Below are 22,808 nucleotides of genomic sequence, written 5' to 3'. Positions count from 1 at the left end.
AACTATCATCAACCTTATTGCAGGAAATGTGTAAACACACACACACACACACACACATAGAAGTTGGGATTAGGTGTGCTCTGGCAAGACAGGCTGTTCAGATTAAAGCCAGTCAGTCCGGGGGGAGGGGAGGCTGGGAGAGAGACTGTTGTGATTGATGCAGTGCTGTTGGCGGCTTTGCATTTTATCAGTATTTTCCTAATGACGAGGGGGATCAAACCTTATAACGCCGACCATTTTGTGTGTGTCGCTCGGGCCACAATCATTGTTCCTCCTCCAAAACCCGCCGCTAATCCCGTTGACTTGATAACACGCGTCTGGACACACACACACACACACACACGCGCACGCGCATGCTCCCGATCCCCAGCCAGCTGTCATTTGACCATCATCCTCCTTCAAAGTCACAGTGCACTCTGTAATTGGCCCATTAGTACCAGTCACCACCAAGTGTGCTGTGCTCTCATCTTCACTCTCAGGTGACCTATAGTTGGGAAATACTATCACAACCCAGTATCAATCGCTAAGATGAAATGGTAACTTGAATAATTCAACGTTTCAGTGACAAAGCTAAAGCCCCCAATTCTTTATAACAAAACTGACAGGTTTTGGGACTGAATGTGTGGCTTTTTGTCCCGGAGAGAAGAGTCATAGGAGAGTTTTCCTCATCCGAGAGGTGACACGTTTATGTGTGTTGGGTCGCCCAGGCAGCAGATACGTTCAGCAGCTTCAGTCCCGACAGGAATGCAGCTGCCTGGACACCCGGCCCGTGCGTGAGTTGTTGGTCACCTTGCTGAGCCCGCCGCTGTCTAAATATGGCATCCGTTTTGCTCCTGTTTCACCCGTCTGAACACACACACACACACACGGCTGTCTCCACATTTCATTAACACCGTGTCACGTCTGTTATGTGGTTGTTGAGGGAGAGCTGTTGGGATACAGGGGGCTGTGTGTGAAATGACTTCTGAGGGGAAAGGTTTATTGTTATTTCCAGGAAAACAAATTGAAAGCAGTACACTTGAGATTTCCTGACATGCTCATGTTGTTACATAGCACGATGTTTTGTGTTTCATTTAACAGCGAGAGAGAACAGAACGAAACATTCCAACTATGGATTAATATAACTAGCAATATACCATCATACCAATGTTTTGGAATGAATGGAGAAAGGCCTTTTCTATTAAGTTGCATTTGAATCTCCCATCCAACAACTAGAGACATGCTTCATCTAAAAACTTCAAAGCACACTAAACTTAATTGTGCTTTTGGAGGGGAGCGTTTCATGTGCCTATTACAGTAAACAAGGGTCTCTCTGTCTCTCTCTCTCTGTCTCTCTCTCTCTGTCTCTCTCTCTCGGTCTCTCTCTCTCGGTCTCTCTGTCTCTCTCTCTCTCGGTCTCTCTGTCTCTCTCTCTGTCTCTCTCTCTCTCTCTCGGTCTCTCTCTCTCGGTCTCTCTCTCTCGGTCTCTGTCTCTCTCTCTCTCGGTCTCTGTCTCTCTCTCTCTCGGTCTCTGTCTCTCTCGGTCTCTGTCTCTCTCTCGGTCTCTGTCTCTGTCTCTCTCTCTCGGTCTCTGTCTCTCTCTCTCGGTCTCTGTCTCTCTCTCGGTCTCTCGGTCTCTCTGTCTCTCTCTCTCGGTCTCTCTCTCTCGGTCTCTCTCTCTCGGTCTCTCTCTCTCTCTCGGTCTCTCTCTCTCTCTCTCGGTCTCTCTCTCTCTCTCTCTCTGTCTCTCTCTCTCGGTCTCTGTCTCTCTCTCGGTCTCTGTCTCTCTCTCTCGTCTCGGTCTCTCTCTCGGTCTCTCTTCTCTCTCGGTCTCTCTCTCTCTCGGTCTCTCTCTCTCTGTCTCTCTCTCTCTTGGTCTCTCTGTCTCGGTCTCTCTCTCTCGGTCTTTCTCTCACTGTCTCTCTCTCTTTCTGTCTCTCTCTCTTTCTGTCTCTCTCGGTCTCTCTCTCTCTCTCTCGGTCTCTCTCTCACTGTCTCTCTCTCTTTCTGTCTCTCTCTCTTTCTGTCTCTCTCGGTCTCTCTCTCTCTCTCTCGGTCTCTCTCACACTCACACTCACTCGGTCTCTCTCTAGAGAGCAAGCTGTTAACCCTAGATATGTGTCTGGGTTAGGGTGTAGACTAGAGGTCCTGGGGAATAGAAAGGAGGAGCGTCAGAGGACCCTGCCTGGCTGTCTTGGAAATGAGGGAGGGGCCCCTGGTCTAATCTCAACTGCCTGCCTGTCGACGGAGTGTCAGATGGCTCTGCCAGAGCAAGATCAGCCCAGTCCACTGAGATTAGGGGGCTTTGGACTTCTTAAATCTGCTTGCGTATTATTATTATTTTTCTCCTCCTTCACGTTTATCTCTATACTGGGACTCCTTCCTTGGCTTGGCCGGTCTTAACCTCACAGCTACTCCTCCCCCCGGCCCCCAACCAGTTCCTCAAAATACTTACTGGTACTTAACCTGGCTAGACATTGAGAAGTATGGATTAATTAGGCAGCTTGTGGCTGTTTCCGGGGGGGAGAGAAAGGAAAGGACTCAGTTAGCGTACTGGAGAGGTGGTGGATTTTGTAGCTGAATGCCTGGGTGCTTATTGGCCTGGAGATGGAGCCTGACTGTATGGCTGGCTGGGGGACAGTGCTGCTCTCATCCACTCAGCTGGAAGTTAGGTGGAGGGTGAGAGCACAACAGGGGCACGTTCCTGTACGCCTCAATTCATTAAACCAAAGTGTTCTTGACTGTTTTCCAGGGATTTAAATTACAGCTTAATGGCCCTAGCAGAACATGTGGTATTATCAATGTTTGTGGATAGCTGGAGTTGACATGCTGCATCTTTGTGTTGACGGGTACTTTATATCCATGCATGGAATACAAAGCCTACAGGTGTATTTATTGGCTTGTCAACATAGTAAGAACATCCAACAGGGCTGTGTGATTGTTATACGACCTGCGTGATTGGTAGCTTGTGGGAAAACACGTGTGTGTGTGTGTGTGCGCTTGTTTACATGAAGAAGCCACCCCCCCCCCCTATACATGCATGCTGTGCGCTGTGTGACACTAACCTCCAGGCCTGAGCAGAGCACACCAAGACAATGACAGGAACTACATTACCAGGACCTAAATTGTCTCTCCCCAAACGTCCTCATTCCCTGTATAGGAGTCGGTCTGGGTTTTCGTGGTGCCCGGGGAGGAGAAGAGGCTGGAGAGGAGGAAACCCCTGCCCATGTCCTCTACCCCCTGGGCCAGGGATGCCACCCCCTGGGGCTGCTGTCCTCTGGAGGGGCTGGTTGAGGGGGAGGTCTGTCTGGGTCTGGCCACAGGTGGAGAGGGCCTAATCCAGGTCCCTTCTGCTGTCTGTCTGCCTGACTGGATGGCTGGCTGGCTGGCTAACTCCAGTCAGAAGACCTCCTGTGCGCTGTGTGATATCAAACTGTGTCTGCTGCTTCCATGCCCCTGTGATGGTGTAAACAATGGCTTGGGTCCTGGAGCAGTAGTCTGTCTGTCCTGCTGATGTAAATGTGTCGTTATACTGTGACCTGTCTCTCTGTTAACCTACTTGACCTCCCCGGGCTAATTGCGAGCTTGGGGAGGAAGTGTCTGGCGCGCGAGACTACTGGCCAGTTTGATTGGTACATCTGCTGTGCAGACCCTCACCCTTCTCTCTCCCTCTCTCCAGGTGTGCCACCACCCAGAGTGCCTGGACCTGAACAACAAGAGCCCTCTTCACCTTTGTGAGTCATGTGACTCCCGCTGCCACCCGGAAGACACAGAAAACATGCACTTTGACCGACACCCCCGCTTTGACCTGCAAACCCAAGGTACACAGCACTACCCACCGCAACACATACACACCCAGACTTCCTCTCCATGACATTTAGTGCCCGATCCTACACTCAGGTCAGGTCATATGCAGGGGTGGGAGTAGTGAACTACATGTTGTTCAATTAGGAATTGAACTACATGTTGTCGTAGCTTGGTGGTAGTTTAATAAATTCAGTTTTCAGTAGTTAGCTTCACCACTTACATGGCAGAAAAGTAACTTACTTCTTTTCTTTTCAAGTAGGCAGTCATTTCCTTTCTTTTTCGGCATCAGACCTGCCTAATTCTCACTTGAAACAGTTTTTTGTGTTTGACAGACTAAATGGCACATTCTGTCAGCATCTGGATCCAGACTTTGTAGTCTATGACATTTAATAATTGGACATGATCATTTTTCACGATGTAGTCTCTTTTCGAAGTAAACTATATTTTGCTTAAGAGTAGCTTAACTTCTTCCAGTGTGAAGTAATTGCTAGCTTGGTAAACAATTTTTTCAGAGTAGCTTCCCCAACACCGGTCGTGTGATAGGTCAGGTCAAGGTCCCCAGAGCTGCACTTATATCGAAACTGTTGAGTCAAAGAAATGTATTTCCCCAAACCATATTACATGCATAAGAATACATTCTAGACCATCTTCCTGTTCAACCACTGACTTCCTCCACCCGGGATTCCATTATTATTATTTTTTTTCAACTGTGTTCATTGTAAGATATGAAGCTGTCTGACTTCTTCTGTGCTCATTGAACTCATGTGTTAGTCGCAACTGCCTTCCACAGAATTGACAAACGTTTAGAATGTCCTTTTAATATTTAGTCAGGCTAGATTAAACTGGAAGTACCTGTGCTATTAAGGGAAAGTGTTATGATTAAAGAGTGTTATTAAAGATCTCTAACAGATATTCTGTGTAACCGCCCCACCCTGAAAGGTTCCATCCTGGCCCGGAACGTTTCGACGCGCTCCTGTCCCCCCCGCACCAGCCCCCCCTCTGACCTGGAGGAGGAGGACGAAGGGGCCAACGACCGAGGGTATGTCACTTCCGTTATGTCAACGATCCAGACATCATCACTTTGTCTGTCTGTCTGTCTGTCTGTCTGTCTGTCTGAGCATGGCGCTTGTCATTTTGGTTTGAAGGAGAAAATGTACGCTAGACGAGTGAGGGGAGTCATCTTTGACGGCACTGCTCTATTAATATATGATAGTTGTGCTTGCGTTCACGTTAGTGTTGACCTGTTATTCCATAGGTGTTTCATTACGGGAGTTAATATGAGAATGATTTGTTCAATATTTGTGTCAATTAATGTGCAAATGACTGTTGTCCCCCCCCCCAGGGACCGTAAAGCTGGGGGGTTGAAGTTGGTGAAGAAGAAACCACGGCGACGGCACACTGACGTGAGTATTGATGCAGGGGTGCGACGTAGAAATACACCCCTTAGGAAACCACATCTCTCTACCTCAGTTCCTAATAGTATTGGGTCAAGTCTGTTGGTCTGAACAGAGCTGTCTTGTTGTATGTGGTAGAAAGTTGTAGGTTGTATGATGATCACGGTGCCAACATGATTGCAGGCTTCATGCGTCTCTGAGGTCGCGTTAGTTCTCTGTGGCAGCCAGGGACTGATATACATATAATGGTCTCCGACGGGCCGTTTCTGAGTAGTCTTAGCCAGCCTGCTTGCTAGTATAGGGCCTCCCTGTGCATCTACTGAGAAAGAGATCACTACGGGCGTTCTGACTGAGCTCTTCAGTTCGACGGCCCGTTAACTTCCAACGTGTCTGTCGCCCCCTGCAGGATCCCAGCAAGGAGTGCTTCAGCCTCAAGTTTGATCTGAACGTGGACATTGACACAGAGATCGTCCCCGCCGTGAAAAAGAAGACCCTGAGGTGAGAAACAAGGCGGCTGGGGGAGTGGTGGGGTCGTTATGAATGGTTTGACTAAGCCTGTAGGGCAGGGATCGTCAACTAGATTCAGCCGCAGGCTTATTTATTTTCTTGAGCGGAAGGTCAACATGGAACATAATTACAAATAATTTGTGGACTGCAAATTGACAGCAAGAAGCCCAAATGGATATAATAGTTGATTAAAACCTTGCTTGCTTTTGTATACTATCACATTTATCGAGCTATTATCCGTGAGAGTATCTTTGGAACAGAATTCCAAAATAAAAATCACTTGGAACTGATTTTCTAGTGTTTTAACAGTAAAAAAAAAAGAAAAGTCCAACAATTAAACTTGGCGGGCCAAATACAGTCACGGGCGGGACGCCAGTTGGGAAACCCTGTTGGTCTGTTAACTCTGTTCTCTCTGTGTTCCTCTATTTCAGGGAGGTGCTAGGTCCTGTGTTTGAGCGTAAAGGTATTGAGTTATCCCGGGTAGATCTGTTCCTGGACCAGTCCAACACTCCCCTGTCCCTGAACTTTGAGGCTTACCGCTTCGGTGGCCACTATCTCAAGGTTAAAGGTAACTGCATCAGAGGACCAGTCAGCATCCATCAGAACACCACATCTTATTTTGCTTCCCTCAAGTTTCACAATTAATAAAATGGAATATATGAACTAAGCTCAGCAAAAAAAGACATGTTTTTCAGAAAACTTAATGTGTTAATATTTGTATGAACATAAGATTCAACAACTGAGACATAAACTGAAGAAGTTCCATAGACATGTGACTAACAGAAATGGAATAATGTGTCCCTGAACAAAAGGGGGGTCAAAATCAAAAGTAACAGTCATTATCTGGTGTGGCCACCAGCTGCATTAAGTACTGCAGTGCATCTCCTCCTCATGGACTGCACCAGATTTGCCAGTTCTTGCTGTGAGATGTTACCCCACTCTTCCACCAAGGCACCTGCAAGTTCCGGGACACTTCTGGGGGGAATGGCCCTAGCCCTCAGCCTCCAATCCAACAGGTCCCAGGCATGCTCAATGGGATTGAGAACCGGGCTCTTTGCTGGCCATGGCAGAACACTGACATTCCTGTCTTGCAGGAAATCACACACAGAACGAGCAGTATGGCTGGTGGCATTGTCATGCTGGAGGGTCATGTCAGGATGAGCCTGCAGGAAGGGTACCACATGAGGGAGGAGGATGTCTTTCCTGTAACGTACAGCGTTGAGATTGCCTGCAACGACAACAAGCTCAGTTCGATGATGCTGTAACACACCGCCCCAGACCATGGCGGACCCTCCACCTCCAAATTGATCCCACTCCAGAGTACAGGCCTCGGTGTAACGCTCATTCCTTTGACGATAAAGGCGAATCCGACCATCACCCCTGGTGAGACAAAACCGCGACTCGTCGGCGAAGAGCCGTTTTTGCCAGTCCTGTCTGGTCCAGCGACGGTGGGTTTGTTCCTACGTTGTTGCCGGTGAGGACCTGTCTTACAACAGGCCTACAAGCCCTCGGTCCAGCCTCTCTCAGCCTATTGCAGACAGTCTGAGCACTGATGGAGGGATTGTGCGTTCCTGGTGTACCTCGGGCAGTTGTTGTTGCCATCCTGTACCTGTCCCACAGGTGTGATGTTTGCATGTACCGATCCTGTGCAGGATGATGATACATGTGCTCTGCCACTACGAGGATGATCAGCTGTCAATCCTGTCTCCCTGTAGTGCTGTCTTAGGCGTCTCACAGTACATGTCTTAGGCGTCTCACGAACATTGCAATTTATTTCCCTGGCCACATTTGCAGTCCTCATGTCTCCTTGCAGCATGCCTAAGGCACGTTCACACAGATGAGCAGGGACCTTGGGCATCTTTCTTTTGGTGTGTTTCAGAGTCCGTAGAAAGGCCTCTTTAGTGTCCAGTTTTCATAACTGTGACCTTAATTGTAAGCTGTTAGTGTCTTAGTGATCGTTCCACTGGTGCATGTTTATTAATTGTTGGGAAACTGTGTTTAATCCCTTTACAATGAAGAGCTGTGAAGTTATTTGGATGTTGACTAATTATCTTTGAAAGACAGGGTCCTGAAAAAGGGACGTTTCTGTTTTTTCTGAGTTTATATTTTCCCACGGAATCGACCTCTGTCTTTGGATATCGTTTTGATTCTAAACCAACCAAGGTACAATGCGTTTCAACTTTTGATTACTACCCTGCACTGACAACCAGATTTGTCGGGTTAACAAACCATGAAACAAACACTAATCTAATTGATTGTTCTATATTCGAGAATATTTGGCTTTTCCTTTTACCCACAAGCTTTAAAAATGCCTGGGTGGGACAGATGGCAGGGCCTTAGTTTCCTGTCTCTCCCTTGGTTCAGAGAGGAAACTGGACAGGGCGTCCCCCATCTTGGATCCCCGCACGAGACTATTATCTGTAGCAGCAAATCATCTAATCTATTTTTTTATTTGTTATTTGTCACATGCGCCGAATACAACCGGTGTAGACTTTACCGTTATGTAAGCATTTTAAGAGCCCTTTCCCAACAATACAGAGTTTAATATAATTTATACAAGAAGTACCGAGTCAGTGTGCAAGGGGTACGAGGTAGTTGAGGTAATATATACATGTAGGTAGGGGTAAAAATGACTAGGCACAGTTCATAATAATGCCTGGAACAGAGTGAATGTAATGGCATCATATCATCTGTTTTGATGTATTTTTCTTTATACAACCCAATGTTTAAAAGGGATATAAGGCTGCCCACTAGATTAGAGATCCTGTTTTGGAGCCCGCAGAGCGAGAACTTCAACAGGAAGCTAGAGCCAAAAAGAAAAGAATGTTGATACGTTTTTTTGGGCATGTACTTTTCTATTGCAAATATCGAGCTTCAATAAAGAGAATTTTAAAACCCAGGAATCTAACCCTCCCATTGTTGGTTCCTCCTCAGCGCGGCCAGGTGATGAGCTGAAGGTGGAGCAGGGGGTGAAAGACCTGCGGTCGCTCAGTCTGCCCAACATGAAGCCCTCCTTGGGGGAGCAGAGTCCCTACATCCTTACCCTCTGTAGTGAGAGGGTGGAGCACGGATCCCTTGGACGCAAGGAGAGCAACGTCGATCTGCTGGTCAGTGCAGCCTCTACAGTATGTTCTCACTCGCACACTACACTAAATCTTCTTTCTCTTTTTCTCTCTTTCTCTCTCTCTTTCTCTCTCTCTTTCTCTCTCTCTTTCTCTCTCTCTTTCTCTCTCTCTGTCTCTCTGTCTCTCTGTTTCTCTGTCTCTCTGTTTCTCTGTCTCTCTGTCTCTCTGTCTCTCTGTCTCTCTGTCACTCTCACTCTCACTAAACACAAACACATTTATGCCATCGCTAAATACATTCATACAGACACTTGTAAGCACAGTTAAACTATAAATCCTGTCTGACTTATACACAGCCACGGCCCACTCATCTCTAAAACCTCTTGAAACTTTTGTTGTGACTTCCTCCCACTTTCCATAATCTCACCCTTCATCCCGTGATGCCTTTTCTTCATGTAGTGGATCATTCTATGTAGTGATAATAAGCCAGTCAGTTACCATTACCTCATCCTCCATTACCTCATCCTCTATTTACCTCTATCTTTCCTCCCATCTGAACACTTAAACCCTGCTTATCGATTTCCTCATGACCTCTGTACTGTGCCAGCCTCCACTATGTTTCCGACTAGCCTGGGCTGTGCCAGCCTCCACTGCAGCCCACTGAGCCTGCTGTGAGACTGGTGACCTCACGCAGGAAGAGGCGCTGGCTCTGGCCGCTTCCCCCCCGACTGACAGGGAGGACCAAGAAGTGCTCCCTTTTGGCCTGGAGAAGAGGTGCTGAGAGAGAGTGGCTGGCTGCTCTTTTGGACAAGGGGTGAACTGGCACCCAGGTCCTCTGTGCTAAACACAGGCACGCTTTCTATAGCTGTGTGTCGCGTGAACCGGGCTGACTGATTTTGACACCGGACAAAGAGAGAGAGGCTGCAACCTTCCCTCAATATAATGTCTGTGGTTGGTGCTATGCTCTTGCACATTGCTTTGAAGCTTGTGTGGACTAGCCCTCTGTGGTTACAGAGTGAAAAACAAGTCCATGGGTGTGAACAGTGACGCGGTAGCGTTGCGTGCCACTGAAAACATGGACGTGATGTCATTGCGGCCGTGCCCCCGGGCCAGGAAGCGGGTGGCGGGTGGGGATAAAGCTGAGGTTGCTGTAATGTGACAGGGCTTTAGTGTCCGTCTGTCTGTCTGTGGATGGGTAAGTCGCCAGCCTCAGACATGGGCCTGTCTGATTTAGTCAGAAGCTTGGTCATACTGTTCATCTCCTCTCCTGTCTTTGTTTAGTTAGAAGTGCCTCATTCAGTCAACATTTAATGCTTGACAAGTCCCCTTCAGTAAAATTCATTGGCTCTTCTTGGCTACTAGAAATCCATCCGCTAAGTAATGTTGCCTGGTGCGACCGTTTTCTGTACATGTCATGAATTGTTGCGTCATCATCTCAAACCGACAGCTCTTGATACGATAACGATGCAATTCTCTTGGTTGCAATTCTCTCCGTGTCCTCAAGAGGGAGATAAAGAGTTGAGAAAGGCTACACACTTTTCATCCTGTAGGATAGGAGCTCAACACTGGGCCATGCAGTTGCTTAATATAGCATTCCAGCAGAGCCCAGGGTCTGGTAGAGACTGAGGAAAAATGGAACATGCCGAACCTTATGGGTGTTGACTTCAGCCCTTTTTTAAATTACACACGGACCATTCCGAGCTTGGCTGGCTGCTCGACCGTACAGAAGACTTTGCTCCAGGTAGTTTAAATATTTATCTAGCGACAGGATACAGCCTGGCATAACAACGAATTGAGCCAGGCAGGCTTCAAATAGACCAGGCAAATTCTGCTACTCTTAAAGGAGCGTCCGTTGTGCACGAAAAGGGATATTACAAGTTTGTAATATTATGTGTGCCACAGAGCTTGGAAAGTTAAGAGGTGCAGGGCAACCGAGGATTTGCCTGTCGACTCGAGCCGAATTCTTCCGTTGCTCTATCGTTCGCTACATACTTCAGTCTGAATCTGCCAGCGTTGAATTCGTTTGTGGTGACGACGGGCCTTTGTACAAAACAAAGTCATCAGCGTTTGAATCGTCTCTAACCAATCAGAGTATCAAAGCCCAAAACGTTGCTTTGCCCACGTGTGTTCTGGCTCTTATCGGTTTCTGTTTCCACATTGACCTTAATCACGAATACACATTATGCCCGTTCACCCATTTCTACCTCCCCAAATACCACCGTTGACATCTCTCACCAGACCAGAGAAGGCAAAGCCTGGGATGGGCAGGGCTGTGTAGGGCTCATTGTCGTGTGACGGCACGTAGATACTAGATACTCAACCTCCCCCAAATTCTGTGCAATGCTCACACAGTCCCAATGCAATCCCCATGCCCAGCCAGAGCTTAGCACTAACCCTCTGCCTACCTACCTAGCTAGCTCTGAGGTAGAGGATTCCTGGCTCCAGAGGTACTGAGCAAAGATTACTGGCACCTGGAAAAACCCATGGCACAAATGGTGGTAGACTGTCAGGACTGTGTCTGCTACCTGCCAAGAGGTTAAGGTATTAGGCACAGGCTAAAGTCCAAAATGTGTTTATAAACGTTTGACCAAAGGTGAAATTACTACTAGCATAATTGTGTCCCAAGAGTTGCCGTTTAATCTTGTACATGCTTTGGAAAATGCTAGTCGCTGTGTAAGTCGAATGTAACTTTCAAATAGTACCATTTATTGATCATCTAAGCTGTTGGCGACCCCAATCACCTGGTTAACAATAAGTACTTCAAACAGAATGCGATGGATCCTTGGTGTCTTGTTGATTTACATTCCCAAGCTAGATCACATCTATAGCGGTGATCTTTGGACTTTCTTTAAGGCCTTTATGTCATTTGCACCATTTGGTTGCCATAGATAATAATACAACAGTGTCACGGCCGGTTAACAGAACAGAGGATACGATTCACCTGCTCATGAAACGGCGTTTGACCGATATACAGACTCATTACAAAGCCTTGTCACTGTGAACTCATCTGACCTTGGGTAAGAGAGACTAATATCCTCCAAAAAATATATTCTCTTCTACCAGGTGATTCTTTTCAGTATGTCGTATCCCATAAAAGTATTGTATTGGATGAATGAAAATATGAATGAAAACCCATCTACCAATGACTGTTGTGGAATGTAATGGTGCACAAATTCCTGATTGAGAAAAAGCAGTCCAGTCCGGTACAATAGAGCACAGATGGAAATGTGATTTTAGATGGAAGACTCATGGCAGTCTCTCCACATCCTCCCACACGTCCATTCGTCCTTGTCTATGGTGTTAGGTGAGAGGACTCCCTTATCTAACAGAATTTCAGATGACCCCCCCCCATTCTAATCATTCTGAGAATTAGATGCTGACATGGGCTCGTAATGATATAACCAGTAGAAAATATATATATACACACACACACCAGGTCACCCAGGGCTTGTGTTCCACCCAAGGTTTATAGTAGAAGGTGAAATGATGGTCCACCCTAGAGATGTCTGAAGGTGTCTGTGGAACTGGAGTGGCCAGAGGGAGATGTGTAATGGATAGGTAGTTAGACTGGGGGATGGGGATAAATATATGAACTGTTCTGCCTGCGGCTATGGAGCCCTGACCTTTTCACCGGATGTGCTACCTTGTCCCAGACCTGCTGTTTTCGACTCTCTCTCTCTCTACCGCACCTGCTGTCTCTAACTCTGAATGGTCAGCTATGAAAAGCCAACTGACATTTACTCCTGAGGTGCTGACCTGTTGCCCCCTCTACAACCACTGTGATTATTATTATTATTTCACCCTGCTGGTCATCTATGTTTGAAAATCTTGGCCATGTTCTGTTATAATCTCCACCCGGCACAGCCAGAAAAAGACTGGCCACCCCTCAGAGCCTGGTTCCTCTCTAGGTTTCTTCCTCGGTTCCTGCCTTTCTAGGGAGTTCTTCCTAGCCACCAAACGGCAAGCAATGCACATCTGCATTGTTTGGGGTTTTCGGCTGGGTTTCTGTACAGCACTTTGTGACATCGGCTGATGTAAAAATGGCTTTATAAATAAATCTGATTGATTGATATTACAGGAGTTGAATAGCTTGGAGGGTTCAGGGAACCATAACGCTGGCAGCCCTCATCTTTTAGAGGAAGTAACATAGATGTGACTAGCGAGCATTCCACTGCAACACCCTCATCAGAGACCCGCGCGCGCGCACACACACACACACTTCATGATACTTGCACACGTAGACAATATTGAAATGAATAATTATAATTCAGACATGCATGTTTGGTTATATTTTACAGTATTCGTTGAAATGCATTATCAAGCGACTTTAAATACTGTAGGACTGCAGTGTCCTGTGTATTGATGAAAGGCCTTTGACGGTAGCAGGAAGACGGGTAAGGGGGAAAACAGTTGTCCTTATTTGTTTCTCCTTGACCTCGGTGTCATTTTCCCCACTAAGCACAATGCTTCCACGCATGTCTTTTCCCCCTAGACTACAGTAGTGATTGTTCTGCTCGGAATAGACTAACAAAATGAACAGCTCACTCATTTCAGGCCGTCAAACCTCTGTGTGAAATACACAACGAGGACAATCCAGCAATTTTGCACAAGAGTTGTTTGAAATAACAACGGGGAGGAGTCGCGTGCATTTGTGTGGGATCACGTTTGACGATCTCCGGGAGCACTTCCACCCCTGTTCAGTGAAATGAATAACCATTCATTTACATTTTTGCCATTTAGCAGACGCTTTTATCCGGAGTGACGTACAAGAGCAATTAGGGTGAAGCACCTTTCTCAAGGGCACATTGACAGATTCTTCACCTAGTCGACTCGGTGATTCGAACCAGCCACCGTTCGGTTACTGGTCCAACGCTCTCTACCGCCAGGCTACCGGCACCCGATTCACACATCTCAGATTTAACTAAGAAGAAACAAATTGACATATGACTTAACTTTCATGTTTTTGTTCTTATACTTTAATAGACAACTCCGCTGTGAAAATGCTGGATTTTGTTTGATATTTCATTGCTCTTGGATATTAGATGCTGAAGTATACATGCTGTAGTGTAGATGTGGTCCATCTTGGTGGTTCAACCAAGTACTGTAAAGCTGTGTCATTAAATAGTGCAATGTTGAACCATGTCTTCAATTGAAACCCAAGTTGTTTATCTAACTATCCCTACCTGACATGCATTTCTTATAGAAGGTTTGTTTATCCAGCATGAATGGGGATATTTCTGTCTACTAAGTGTGGTGTTGTGTGTAAAGTGGGCCTACTGTGTTTGTTGAGTATGCTGAGCCAGTTGGGGACTGAAATCTGCTGTTTGCGGCCTGTCAGGGCTGGGAGCTCCGTTATGACTGGGAGGGGCTAGGAGCCAGTTCAACTGCTGCAGGAGCAGTAGCTGTGTGTTAATGTGTGAGACTTGGATAGTAGAGTGTGTTGAGGCTTCACGGGAGAAAGGAGAACACACAGTGTGATGGTTGACCTGCCAGGAGACAGAGAGATTCCGGGAACTACTGCTCTGGTGACCGACAGGAAGTAGCTCTAATCCTCCTCCACCTCAGCACTTTGGACACCCTCTCCTCTGTGGATTTTGGTTGGATTCTTTCTCTTTTTTTTCTGAGCTGTCATGTTTTTTGGATCTCGTAGAGAACTTTGTTTTAAATTCCAGACCTTCCTAAATGAGTGGTGACATTTGGACTTTTGTTGGACTTGTTTTGCATCTACAGTAAGTGAGGATTGAGAATGGTGCGTTTTAATCGCCTCTCGTCCTGGTATAGCTGGGACCTGCTGCATGTGGATGGTATTCCTGAGGGTCTGCCTGAATCAGCCCCTCTCCAGAGCCCAACGCCAACACAATGTCTGGTGAGAGAGAGAGAGACAGACAGACCCACCCACCCACCCACCCACCGGGTCTCTGTACCTCTGTGCTTGTAGCGTTTAAGTTGATATTAGACAAGATGCCAGTGTAATGTATGCCAGCTTAAATATAATGCTTAGGCAATGATTGCTGTAGTTTTGATTTGACACAACTTTACAGAGTAACTGCATGAGCAGAATTCTCAATCTGTAACCTTAGCCAAGGGGGAGATTTGTATCTGATTTATTGATCTTTTGGCCATGAGCATGATGGGGAAAACCCCAGCAGGGTAAGAGTGTGTGTGAGATGAACAGTGGCGACTCCAGTCATGCTGGTGGGCGTCTTGTAGGGACACATTTGGAATCACATTCTGATCATTGGCCTGTATTATCAGTGATCTCTGGTTTACCAGGTGATGGATGATTTCATCTCTTCCCGTTTTCATGTCAGTGGTTCTTTGTATCCACCATGGCACTGGCTATGGTCATGTGTGTGCAAATGCGTGTTTAGTCTTTTTTTCATGTATTTGAGTGTGTGTGTGGGTTTGTGTCCATGTGGCCAGGAAAGTTAATGTCACACTGTTTTCCAATCGTTAATCAGCCTGCCTGATCCTAGGGGCCTCTTATCGCTGAATAACAACAGACCTGAAAGGCCAGTAGAGTGTGTGTGTGTGTGTGTGTGTGTGTGGGGTGGGGGGGGGGTTAGCTACTTTCAATACAATCCTCCACCCAAGGCCCCTCTGGGGTTTTGGCACCTGAAAGATTTTCCCCATCAAAACCAAGGTTAAGACCACAAACGGCAGAGATGAGATAAGGAGCCGACTCGACACGAGACTTGATATCATTAACCTGCTTGGAGCTGACCGTGACTGCAGACTGCCGAGGGCCACCAACCCCAGTTCCCAGACCTGTCAGTAGTGTTGTAGGTCAGGGTCCTCTCTGTTATTAATGGAGGGTGACCGAAAGGTCTACACAAGAGGCCAGGTGAAACTCATGTCAACATCATCGTTTGGAGAGGGCTGGTTAGATAGACAGGGCCACACAGAGATGTTGGTAAAATAGTAAACACCATAGGTAAGATGGGGGGGCTGTTTAGTCAGGTGTAGACTGCTGCTCTTTTGAGTAGACGTGCTCTGTAATATCTGCTGTTTTTGTAAGGAGACTACCATTACAAATGGTTCATTTTAAGTAGCCAATGTTGAGAAACACAGGAGTTGAATGCTAAAAGAAAGACGGCTACTCCAGTTGATTAGAGATGACCTGAATTTGATGGCTTGTAGTTGATCTGCCATGTTATGCGAAAGTATTTTCTTAGTCCTATCTGTGTAGAATAAGTAGGCACACTTTATTTGTTGCAACAGGCACTACAAGGGATTTTCCCCTTCAGGTCATTACTGGGCATTTGTTTCCTTGTTATACAGTCAACCAGGAAAGCGTTGTGGAAAGTTGTGTCTAGACGTGCAAATCAAAACAGAGTTGATTGAGGAAAACATCAACCTATTGGGTTGGGAACTTTGATTCAAACTAGCGATGGGTCGTTCATGAACGAACAGCTCTATTTTCGGTGAATGTCGGGAATCGAATCCTATCTGTGAAAGAGCCGATCTTTTGGATCCCTGATTTGAATACTGCTTTTTGAGCTCCAGACTAGGGCTGTGACGGTCATGGAATTTTGGACGACAGTCATTGGTCAGCCAATTATCGTTATAACCGTGCGAATAGCAAAAAAAACAAAAACATTCTGATTCACATCTTCTCCTTTCCTTTGCTTTTGACTGCTGCTGCAAGGATGTGGGCATTGCCTAGGCAACCGAAGACTCCTTTGCTACAGCAACTTGCTTGTTTTAGCAAGGAGCAACAAAGTTTAATTACATTTACGTCATTTAGCAGACACTCTTATCCAGATTAATTTACAGTGCAAATTACGGTTAAGTTACCTTGCTCAAGGGCACATCGACAGATTTGTCACCTAGTCGGCTCAGGGATTTGAACCAGCGACTTTTCGGGTTACTAGCCCAAAACTCTTAACCGCTATGCTACCTGCTGCCCCTTCGTCACATTGTAGAGTCCATGTTGCCGCCAACATTAGTAGTTGTAGAGTCCGTGTTAGAGCATACAAATGCCCGCATCCGGTCTTCAGTCAGATGTTCGTTCCACACAAAAAAAAAACGTTTCATTTTTAACGACTATGACCAGGGCATAAAATTCACTTTTTGGTTCACCAGCCACTGTGGCAGGTAGATTTCAAAATATACCAGCCACTCAGATTTTTTTTACCAGGCCAAAGATATTTGGCTTTGCCTTATTTACACCAACAAAACAAAAACATGGATGAGCATGCTTTTGTTTCTAAAACAATACATGTATTCCTAGTAAGAAGTAATGTGGTATGTTTCATTTCTTTTGGCTTTTAACCAAAATATCAGATACAAAAATGTGTTCCTGCCCTTTAATGGCGGAAGTTTACCGTGGTAGCACGATTTGAGTCATTTGAGATCGAGTCTGACTAGTAGCAGCTTGTCTTCTCTTCCCTAGCAGTTGAAACTCATGCATAGGAAAAACAACCTAGCTTGTGAACAAAACAAAACAATGTAAATAGCCAAGAAACACAAGGACAAAGTCTCACTTCATACTTTCATTTCAGATCTATCAGACCAAATTTTATGCCTGTGTGCAGAGCTTCTAAAACGGAATAGTTAACTCGGCTCTTCACGTGCGCGCAGTCTGGCGGTGTTGTAGACCGAAGTGGAATAGGCTATATAGGATTCATAGTTCTTTGACTTTGTGCGACGAATTCACCAGCTATGAAACAAAACGGCAGAAACACTTTGAAAACAGCTGCAGCGTTTATTTTACTATAAATGTGATCATACTTTTTTTTCTTCACAAATGTGAGTGGAATGCTCTCACTGTGGAGCTCTGACCACCTGCCAATGTGGCTGGTGAAATAGACATCTTTACCCGCCAATGCCTGAATCTACCTGCGTTTGGCAGGTGGAGAGTGTTAATTTTAGCCCTGGTTATGATGGTAAAAAAATAATAATGACAGGTTTCATCCATAACCGTCGGTTACACGGTTATACGGTAATTATGCCAGCCCTACTCCAGACAACAATTATCTGTAGATGAGCTATAAAAACATGATCTGAAGATGGTAATTCCTCACTGCAGGAATAACCGGTAGTGAGGAGAGAGCCTCATTCTTTGAACACACAGCGTGTTAGAAATCTAGTTCTTGAATTTGAACTCTCGTTTTTCACGAGCCGACAAAATGGTAGTCCACCTTTTTTTAGACTTTACATTAGAAATGTACGGTTTTTCATACCTTTCTTTAATCAAGCACCACTGAGTAAAGAGCTGTTTGTGAGCCAAATGAATGGCTCTTTGTAAAAAATATTTTTTTAAGGTGAACGGAGCCAAAAGATATACGTTTGAATTTCAAAACTTGGAATGCCCATTCAAACCACAACAGAGCAAGACTTTGTGGTCATTTCACTGTGGTAAAGGCCTGACTAGAGTTCTCACCAAATCAGTAATACACCTTTTTGTTAGCTCACTCAATGCCTCTTTTTTTTCCCCTCTCCTTTACAACTGGAGACATTCCCAAATGAACTTGTATGTGACAATCTGCTTTGCTCCCAAAAGCAAAACTCTCCTTGTGAGTCTGTTTCTATATGCCTGGTACATGTGTCATACCAGTGACCGCCTGAATACATTTCTGTACAGCTGTACTGTAGACTAACACAGTTTTGTTTACGATCAGGAAGCGTGGCAGATTTTTAATGATAAAGCTGTCAGTCAGTTTGGAGGGAAGTGCAGTGGTTTAAAAGGTAAGGAAAGGCACGGGGTGGGGCTCTGTGGGGGGATTCCGAACAGTCAGAACAAGGAAATTGGACATCAGTTGCGGCTCTAAACAAAGGGCCAAAGAGCCACTATGAACAGTTGGCAAGTCTTCTGCAGCACCAGGATGTCTGTTCTCTTCTACCCTGCAAGCTGTTGCTCTGTCCACGCCCCCTTTATGAAGATAAGTGACACACTCCCACTTTTCCAGTAGCCCTGCCTCCTCTTCCTTTTCTCCTCAACACAATGGGCCAGGCAGGATCCTCCCGGTTGCTATGACTCCAGGACAGTGGCTGTGTGAAATGCTAGGCAGGCAGCAGGCTCAGTCAGCACAGCAGGCGTCACCTCTCAGTGTTAGAACAGCGGTACTTGAAGGACTACCACAGAGACACACAGAGTTCAAAGATGAGTCCTGGGGTGGTGCTCATAGTGTATTCATGGAGATAGAGTGGCTCTTGTGTCCTTCCTATCAAACATCAAAACGTGGACTCTTTCAACTTGAGCAGGACATCTCAGCTCATAACTTGACTTCAAAAGCGCTTTTCTGATGGGGAACAACTTCTAGTTGTTGCAGCTGTCGCTCTCTGGGGCTTTTCCCCTCTTAGTCTAAGGGCTCTGGCTCTGAAGTGCATGTATGCGGAGAAGGACGAAGAGAGGTTCAACTTGAGAGAACACTGCAGCTGCTTCCAATCCGGTATGGGCTGCAGTCAATGAGTCTCTAACCGAATGATGCTTTTTGTAATCTTTGACATGCCGCTTGTTTCAATGGTGAGTATTATACTACTTACATTGTGTGAAACGTCAGGGAGCCTTTCCCTTACTGTATCTCTGTTAGAATTAAAGACGTGTACATCTATTTGCCAGTTTAGACAGTAAGTCTTGAAGTCAGACTAGGGTATCGCAGTTGTTGGTAGCAAAGGCTAAGCCTACTTCTCTTTGGGTTGGTGGGCATAGTGCCGGGACTTTGTTTTGTACTGTAATGTATTGAAACTCATAATTTCAGAAATGTCCTGCAAAGGACTGATACTGTGTTATTTTTAGTCAAATGTTCGTTATCATGCACTAATCTAAAAAACCATGTTGCTAAAACTAGAATCACATTTTTCTCACCTACCGTGCTCTGTGTAGCTGTTGCCAGAGCATTACCACGCTAAACTAATAGGAATTTAGCTAGTCTAGTCTAGCCCAATGAGATGCTGTCACTAGCACAGTCTCTCTCTCTCTCTCTCTCTCTCTCTCTGTCGATCCACTTCCTGCACCTGTGTCCTTGTCCTCTTGGCCGAGATCCCCCAGAAATCCCCCCTGGTCAGAGCTGGATGAGAGACCACACTGTTTGCTCCACTGAAGCACTTAAATCTAAATATAGTGGATGGGAAATGATGCTTCAGTCATTTGTTACTCTCCCTCTCGATCTTATCCCACTTTGATACTAAAACCGAGGAGGAAAACTTCCTCCGATATGAAGTAACCGTTTATACGACTTTGGATAGGAGGAGAAGGTTGTACTGTACTACAAAGATTGGTCGAAATGTGGTTCTTGCGTGAAAGCCTTTCAAGAATCCCGAAAGGTAATACATTTTGAGCAGTGTTGTTTATAGATGGGTACAGTAGATAATGTGCATCTAGAGAGAGGGGGAGAGAGAGTGGTTTGCTATTGCTCCTCTCCATCCGACAGTTTGTTTACCACACCACTGCTCAATGCCAACCAGCCTCGTTTGTGTGCATTCTCACTACGGATCGTGTACTGTAGGCGGAGACCTTATCCTCTGCCTATGATTTGTTAGCCACCCAGAATGACTTGACAGGGAAATAGTTGAGATTGAGAGCAGTGGATAAGAAAGCAGCAGTCAATACCATGGAATTGATGTTCCTTTCTACTGTGACATGAACTGAACACGGGTCAATGGCCCAGCGACTCCCTAGTCCCCACTAGCAGATTACACTGCACTGACACACTGTCTCTCTCTGATGGCAAAAAAACCCCAACTGTTTCCTCAGATACCGAGGCCTGAGGAGGCCCATGTTTGTTTTGGTTTCCCAGCCGGATGATGCTCGTGAATTGGATTGAGATTGTATGTTTGAGGCGCGCAGGCCAGCGGGAGGGCTTGCTTGCACACAGGGTAGCAATAGTGATGGAGCAATGCAGTGGATTGATTCCAGCCGTCCGCCGGTTCTTATGGAACAGCGTCTTCTCTCTTCCCCCCCCCCCTGGCCTGCTCTCTTTCCTCTGAGGTAATTAGTGTTCCGTCTCAGGAAGTGGCATTCCTTCCCTGTGGTCCTGTTTGTGTCTGAACGACATTTTAGGATGTTAGGATTGCTTTAACAGCTCTCCTGCTGATGTCATCATCACTTTTAAAAAATCCCTCTGTTTCCTGTTTATTCTCCTCGTGTATCTGACTTTTCCCCTCCCGTCTTTGCTCCTCTCCTTTCCATGAGTTGCTATTGTTCTTACCGTCTCTTGTTTCTCTTTCTGTTTCGCTTTTCTCTCGCTCTTCATGGTGACTTCATGTAAACTCGCTCTTAACACGGGTCTTTCCCGGTTCTTGCAGGGTCAGGCACGTCGCAGGAAGAACATAACGGAGTTCCTCGGGGACGCCAGCATCCCGTCTCCGGACTCCCTGACCGCACTGAGCAGCTCTCTGCCCAGTGTGGGGGCTGGACCGGACAGCTGGAAGAACCGCGCCGCCAGCCGCTTCTCCGGCTTCTTTAGTTCCAACACTGGAGCAGGGGCCTTTGGCAAGGTGAGGGGTAAAGGCCTGGTCCGGGCCGTCAGAGGGGAAACCTTATCAGCTAGTAGAGTGAGGGAGGTGGTGTGTTTGTGCGCGCAAAGTGTGTGCGTGGTGCGGGGTTCAAAGGCCATATCCACTCAGCTCCCAGTGAGATCACATCCCTCCTCTCCAAAGCCTCTGAATAGGCTCACACAGCAACCTTCCACTAAACAAATACATTAAGTAGCTGTGGTGGAAGTGACTGGTAAGAACAAAGGATTGTCATGTTTTGAGGAATGTCTATTCAAGACCCTACTGCGATAATAACATTCCACACACAAGAATGGGGAAAAAAATAAGATGCAAAAATACGAAATGGCAATAATCCTTCACTTTTATCTGTTAAGGCTAACAAAGCACACACACACACACACACACACACACACACGCGTACATTGTCCGCGCTCCCCTGAGGTCATATCCTGCACAGTAGCAGATGTCAGAGGGAGACCGTGTCTGTCACTCACCTGTCAGCTCCCAGGTCATCTCTATTCACCCTGGCCAATGGCCATCATCTTTAACCCTGTCAGTGGCAGGGCTGGGTGGGGGACTGCGGAGACCTGCCCCCTCTCCACAAAGCAAGGGTGAACCAGGGTCAAACAACCAAATCCTGTATCCCCTTCAGGGGACAGGTCCCCAAAGCACAGTTAGCATCTCCCGCCCCCTTACCCAGCTCCTCTATTGTCCAAGTGATCTCAATGCACTGAGCTCATTTTCATACGTACACATAAGGCTGCCCTGGCAGGACAATAGTCTGGGTAGCTGTTAAGATGGAAGAATTCAGTGGACTCTGAGGGTTATGCTTATGCAGGAGGTCAATCTGTCTTACAGTTTTCTTATTGATTTTTTATTTAATTTAACCTTTGATTTAATACTGACCTTTGTGATTTCCTCTAAAGGTGCTGTGCATGTGAATTACGTTCGAATGAAGCAGGAATACTTCATTTGCCCAGGAGCTGTGGTTAATGACACATATGGGTTTTTGCCCATTCTATTAGGAGGTGGACCGCATGGAGCAGCTCCAGAATAAGCTGCAGTCGTACACTCTGTTTGGCCTTCCCAAGGTTCCTCCTCAGCTCTCCTTCCATCACGACTCCTGGGAGGAGGAGGAGGAGGAGACCAGCCTCACCCTGGAGGACAGCTGGACACAGCTACTCGACAACCATGAGGTACGGTAACATGAACACACACACACACGAATACAAGCACGCACCAAAACAAACTCACTGAAACACACACTCATTCACTGACACATAACCACAAATGCTTAATACAAATATCTAATACCTATTTTTTTTACTTAAAAATTGCACTGTTGGTTAGGGCGTTACCAGATCAATCGCGTCCGTCTCTCTTTCCCGGGCAGAACTCACACCCTTAGAGGATGGGCTCAGGCAAGATAGACCGATGTCTGTGTGTGATAAGATGCTGTGTGATTGGGGATCGGGATTTCAGTCACACTCCCAACTCAATCGGTGTTTGACTGAGCTCGGTCCTGATGGTGTCATTTGTTTGTGACCAGACATGTAGCAGTAAAGCTGTTACCTCATGAGTCTGTCTCGTGCCGTATGTTCTTAGACATGGCTTATGG

General features: G+C 46.3%; 1 protein-coding gene across 7 annotated transcripts in view; it reads left to right on the top strand.

Annotated features, from left to right (window-relative positions):
* The window catches only part of LOC112221796 (pleckstrin homology domain-containing family G member 5), a 67,957-nt gene that overhangs the window by 38,325 nt on the left and 6,824 nt on the right, over window positions 1-22,808 (top strand). For 5 of the 7 annotated variants that reach the window (XM_042303742.1, XM_042303739.1, XM_042303743.1 and 2 more), the window contains 8 exons: window positions 3,659-3,800; window positions 4,726-4,825; window positions 5,129-5,189; window positions 5,587-5,678; window positions 6,119-6,255; window positions 8,622-8,812; window positions 20,999-21,190; window positions 22,216-22,386. In XM_042303742.1, coding sequence (XP_042159676.1) covers window positions 3,659-3,800; window positions 4,726-4,825; window positions 5,129-5,189; window positions 5,587-5,678; window positions 6,119-6,255; window positions 8,622-8,812; window positions 20,999-21,190; window positions 22,216-22,386 — 1,086 coding nt within the window. The remainder of the gene's footprint in view (window positions 1-3,658; window positions 3,801-4,725; window positions 4,826-5,128; window positions 5,190-5,586; window positions 5,679-6,118; window positions 6,256-8,621; window positions 8,813-20,998; window positions 21,191-22,215; window positions 22,387-22,808) is intronic. The other 2 variants (XM_042303741.1, XM_042303745.1) reach the window with 1 other exon arrangement.

Source organism: Oncorhynchus tshawytscha, linkage group LG22, assembly GCF_018296145.1.
Source record: "Oncorhynchus tshawytscha isolate Ot180627B linkage group LG22, Otsh_v2.0, whole genome shotgun sequence".
Lineage (NCBI taxonomy): Eukaryota > Metazoa > Chordata > Actinopteri > Salmoniformes > Salmonidae > Oncorhynchus > Oncorhynchus tshawytscha.
The sequence above is the reverse complement of the archived record's forward strand: the minus strand, read 5'-3'. Positions and strand labels throughout refer to the sequence as shown.